The sequence below is a fragment of the Micromys minutus genome (assembly GCF_963924665.1).
Source record: "Micromys minutus genome assembly, chromosome: 8".
Classification (NCBI taxonomy): Eukaryota; Metazoa; Chordata; class Mammalia; order Rodentia; family Muridae; genus Micromys; species Micromys minutus.
Window position 1 is genome coordinate 7,248,746 of NC_137977.1, and position 5,424 is coordinate 7,254,169.

Below are 5,424 nucleotides of genomic sequence, written 5' to 3' on the forward strand. Positions count from 1 at the left end.
AAATTTTTTTGAAATATTTGAAAAAGACTGGTAAGGATAATGGAGTGATATGAGTTACCACATTTAGTATTTTTTCATAGTCCAAGTGGTTTTACTTACTGAATGAACTCATGAACTTCAGAGCTCTTCTTCACCACATTTCTGTGTAACAATACATGTCCAATGTCTTCTTCTGAGGATTTCTAGGAGGTAGAATTTATAATAATTTTAAAATCTAATCAAATACTCACATATTCCAGTGATGTATGGTTTATTATATGCAGTTTCTATGAAAGAACCATTTTATGCATATTTAGTTGATACAATCAATTTAAAAGCACCCATAATTTTTACACATAGATTTTGCAACTTTATTTAAAAAAACAGAGATACATGTACAGATTATTAGAGCATTTTAATGTAAATATATATAAATATATTTTTCACAATACTTGATTTTTTTAAAGGTTTGATAGTCTGCATTGAAATCTTACTATTTGTGTCGGCCGCGGCAGCCATCTTCCAGTTAACTCGCCAACATGACAAACACAAAAGGAAAGAGGAGAGGCACTCACTATATGTTCTCTAGGCCTTTTAGGAAACATGGAGTTGTTCCTTTGGCTACATACATGGGAATCTACAAGAAGGGTGATATTGTAGACATCAAGGGAATGGGCACTGTTCAAAAAGGAATGCGCCATAAGTGTTACCACGGAAAAACCGGAAGAGTCTACAATGTCACCCAGCATGCTGTGGGCATCATTGTAAACAAGCAAGTTAAGGGCAAGATTCTGGCCAAGAGAATCAATGTGCGCATTGAGCACATCAAGCACTCAAAGAGCAGAGATGGCTTCCTGAAGCAGGTGAAGGAGAACGATCAGAAGAAAAAGGAAGCCAAGGAGAAGGGCACCTGGGTTCAGCCGAAGTGCCAGCCTGTGCAACCCAGAGAAGCCCACTTTGTGAGGACTAATTGAAAGGAGCCTGGGCTGCTGGAGCCCATTCCCTATGAATTCTTGGCCTAATGTACAAAGAAAAATAAAAGACCCAGACTAAAAAAAAAAAAAAAAAAAAAGAAAGAAAAAAAGAAACAAAAAAGGAAAGAAAGGAAGAAAGAAAGAACAAAAGAAAGAAGTCTTAGTATTTGCAAAGATCATAAAGTATATGTAAAATAAAATGTAACATGGAAATTGTCAAAGTTTTTGGTATGTAAACATAAAACATATATTAAACCATCCTTGCATCCCAGTAATAGGGCCTACTTGATAATGGTGAATTATCGTTTTGATATGTTCTTGGATTCGGTTTGCAAGAATTTTATTGAGTATTTTTGCATCAGTGTTCATAAGGGATATTGACCTGAAGTTCTCTTTCCTTGTAGGGTCTTTGTGTGGTTTAGGAATGGAAGTTATTGTGGCTTTGAAGAATGAGTTGGATAGATGTTGGGAGCCGCCGGTGCCTCACCAATAGATGGCGCCAGGTTCCCGCCTATGATTCAGCTAACAGAGCTGTTGCCCAGCCCAAGAGACATAGTGCTCATATATCACAGACATCACAGCCCGCTCTCGGGGCATGCTAATGAGCTACTGGAGGGCACACCAATCAGGTAGCAACACGACTCTCCTGGGCATATATAAGCAGTGCATTTTTCTTCCACGTGGGTCCCCTGCTCAGAGTGCCGTATAATAAAGGTTGTTCGCAGAAGAATCCTGTTGTTGCACGCCTTTCCTGCTGGTGGGAAGTGGGGCGTGCAACAGTTCGATGTCCATCTGACTCTGTTTTGTGGAATAGTTTGTAGAGTATTGGTATAAGGTGCTCAATAAATGTCTGAGAGAATTCTGCACTGAACCCATTTGGTCCTGGGCTTTTTTTGTTTGGGGGGCTTTTGATGGCTGCTTCTATTTCTTTAGGTGTTATGGGATAGTTTATGTGTTTTATCTGGTCTTGATTTAACTTTGGTATCTGGTATCTGTCTAGAAATTTATCCATTATCTCCAGATTTTTAAGTTTTCTTGAGTACAGGGTTTTGTAGTAGGATATGATGACTTCTTTAATTTCCTATGTTTCTGATGTTATGTCTCCCCTTTCATATATGGTTTGTTAATTTGGATACTCTCTCTCTGCTCTCTAGTTAGTCTAGATAAGGGTTTAATGATCTTGTTGATTTTCTCAAAGAACCAGCTCCTGGTTTTGGTGAGTCTTTGTATGGTTCTTTTTGTTTCTTCTTGGTTGATTTCTGCTCTGAGTTTGATTATTTCCTGCCATCTACTCCTCCTGGGTGTATCTGCTTCTTTTTGCTCTAGTGCTTTTAGCTGTGCTGTCAAGTTGCTAATGTATGTTCTCTTCAGTTTCTTTTTGAAGACACTCAGAGTTATGAGTTTTCCTCTCAGTACTGCTTTCCTAGTATCCCATAGGTTTGGGTATGTTATGCTTTCATTTTCATTAAATTCTAAAAAATTTTAAGTTTCTTTCCTTATTTCTTCTTTGACCATGCTATCGCTGAGCAGATTCTTGTTCAGTTTCCATGTGTATGTGGCCATTTTGTTGTCTTTGTTGTTATTAAAGACCAGCCTTAGTCCATGGTGATCTTATAGAATGAATGGGAGTCTTTTAATCTTCTTATATCTATTGAGGCTTGTTTTGTGACTGACTATATGGTCAATTCTGGAAATGCTGCCATGAGGTGCTGAGAAGAAGGTGTATTTTTTTGTGTTAGGATGAAATATTCTGTAGATCTCTGTTAATTCCAGTTTGTTCAAAACCTCTTCTAGTTTCACTGTGTCTCTGTTCAATTTCTGCTTCCATGATCTGTCCATTGATGAGAGTGGGGTGTTGAAGTCTCTAATTATTATTGTGAGTGGTACAACAGATGTTTTGAGATTTAGTAGGATTTCTTTTATGAATATGGGTGCTCTTGAATTTGAGCATATATGTTTAGGATTGAGAACTCATCCTGATAATTTTTCCGTGTAATGAATAAAAAGTTTCCTTCTTAACTTTTTTTATAACCTTTTGTTGAAAGTCTACTTTATTCAATTTTAGAATGGCTACCCCAGTTTGTTTCTTGGGGTCATTTTCTTAGAAGGATTTTTCCCAACCTTTAACTCTGAGGTAGTGTCTGCCTTTTTGTCTCTGAGGTAAGTTTCCTATATGCAGCAAAATGCTGCATTCTCTTTATGTATCCAGTCTAATAGTCTCTGTCTCTTTGTTGGAGAATTTATGTTAGCAGATATTAAGGATTAGTGATTGTTCTTTCCCACTATTTTTGCTTTTAGAGGTAGAATTCAGTCTTTCTCTTTTTGGTTTTCTTGCTTAGCTGTTTTCTTGCTTTTTCTAGGGTATAGTTTCTCTCCCTGTGTTGGGTTTTCCATCTGTTATTCTTGGCAGGGCTGGCTTTGTGTTTCTACATTGTGTGCATTTAGTTTTGTCCTGGCATATATTGGTCTGTCTATGGTGATTGAGAGTTTTACTGGGTATAGTAACCTGGGCTGACATTTGTGTTCCCTTAGGGTGTGTATGATGTCTGTCCAGGATCTTAGAGCTTACATAGTCTCTATTGAGAAGTCGTGTAATCCTGATTGATCTGCCTTTATATGCTACATGACCTTTTTCCCATATTGTTTTTAGTATTCTTTCCTTGTTTTGAAAACTTGGTGTTTTGACTATTATGTTTTGGGAAGAATTTCTTTTCTGTTCTAACCATTTTGGAGTTCTGTAGGCTTCTCTTTTGCTCTCGGTCATCACATTCTTAAGGGTAGGGATATTTTCTTCTATGATTTTGTGGGAAATATTTACTGTACCTTTTAGTTGATATTCTTTGCCCTCTTCTATTTCTATTATACTTAGACTTGGACTTCTCATTGTGTCCTGGATTTCCTGGACATTTTGTGTTAGTAGCTTTTTGGTTTTTGCATCTTCTCTGACTGTTTTGTCTATGTTTCAATGTTGTCTTCGGCCCCTGAGATTCTCTTGTCCATTTCTTGTAGTCTATCTTTTTTAGATTTTCCATCTCCAGGGTTTTCTCTTTTTGTGTTTTCTTTATTGTTTCTCTTTCCACTTTCAGTTCCTTCATCTCTTTGGTTGTGTTTTCCTGCAGTTATTTGAGTGATTTTTTTGTTTCTTCTTTAAAAGCTTCTATTTGTTTCTGTGTGGTCTCCTGAAATTATTTAAGAGAGTTATTCATGTTCTTCTTTAAGATATCCTTCATTATAGTGAAGTATGATTTCAAGTCTGAGTCTTGTTTTTCTGGTGTGTTTGGCAATTCACAACTTGCTGTGGTTGGAGAACTGGGTTCTGATGTAGCCAGGTTATCATGGTTTCCATTGCTTAAGTTCTTTCACATTCCTGTTGCCATCTTGTTATCTGTGGTTATATGTGGTCCTTTTGTTAGAGGCTGGCACCTGTCTCTCCAGTGGATCTGAGGGCCGGTGGGCTCAGGAAGAAAATTGCTTCTGAGTGTTCAGCTATTTTTGGGAGAGCAGTGAGTTCTGGTGGCAGGTACTAAGTTGTCTTTTTGGGCTCAAGTGGAGGAACTTTTATGAGGCTGCTCTGGAAGCTTGGCCCTTGTCCTACTGGTCCTGAATACTTTTGGTGGGGATCTGGCTCTTTCTCTAGGCCAAAATGGACCGTTTTTCAGCAGATATAGGACTCTCTACTCACTGAGAACTCAAGATATGCCCTCCCTGAACCTTTGTGTCAGGTTCACCTCTGGTCCAGGTGTAAGAGTATCATTGGGCCTATATTCTAGAACCGCCTTCCCCAGGCAGATCAAGATTCTCTCTGACACAGTCCTGGGCACTGCCTCCAAGCACTCTCTGTGCTCTGGGTACTCACTGCACAACCTCATGATTTCTGTGCCCCAGATTACCTGCTGGTCTAGTTGGAAGAGCTCCTGGCTGTCAGGTCCACCAGCACAGCCTTTCCGGGAGGGCAGATCTTGATACTTTTTTACTGTGGGACAGAAAGAAACTTCTGCCACATGCACTGTCTTCAAGCACTGTCTGTGATCTGGGTGCCTACGCCACAGCCTCTCCAGACCTGTGCCCCAAGTTATCTGCTGGCCCAAGTGATAGGGCTCCTGAGTGTCTGGTCTGGGAGTACAGCCTTTCCCAGCAGATCTGGGTACTCCATTACTGTGGACCTGAAAGAAACCTTTGCCACAAGCACCACCACCAAGCACTCTCTGTGTTCTGGATACTCCTTGCAAAACTGCACTTTGGTCTGTGCCCCAGGTTTCCTGCTCCTCTAGGTGGCAAGGTGTCTGGGTGTCTGGTTCAGGTGCACAGGCTTTCTGGGAGGATCCCGACACATAGTTTTACTATAAGTGATGTTTATAAGTTACCAATGGAAACTTTGTCTATAAGTGTATTTTCAAAAGAAGATACATCTAATTTTTCATATGTTAAATATACTTTCATATTTCTGTATATGTGTTTCTTTGTATGTGCC

General features: G+C 39.3%; 1 protein-coding gene across 1 annotated transcript; it reads left to right on the forward strand.

Moving 5' to 3' along the window:
- Window positions 1-518: 518 nt before the first annotated feature.
- On the forward strand, window positions 519-953 carry LOC308423553 (large ribosomal subunit protein eL21-like; the record flags this gene model as incomplete). Its single annotated transcript, XM_080920305.1, has 1 exon — window positions 519-953. The coding sequence occupies one exon, from the start codon at window positions 519-521 to the stop codon at window positions 951-953; it is 435 nt and encodes a 144-aa protein (XP_080776431.1).
- Window positions 954-5,424: the final 4,471 nt, after the last annotated feature.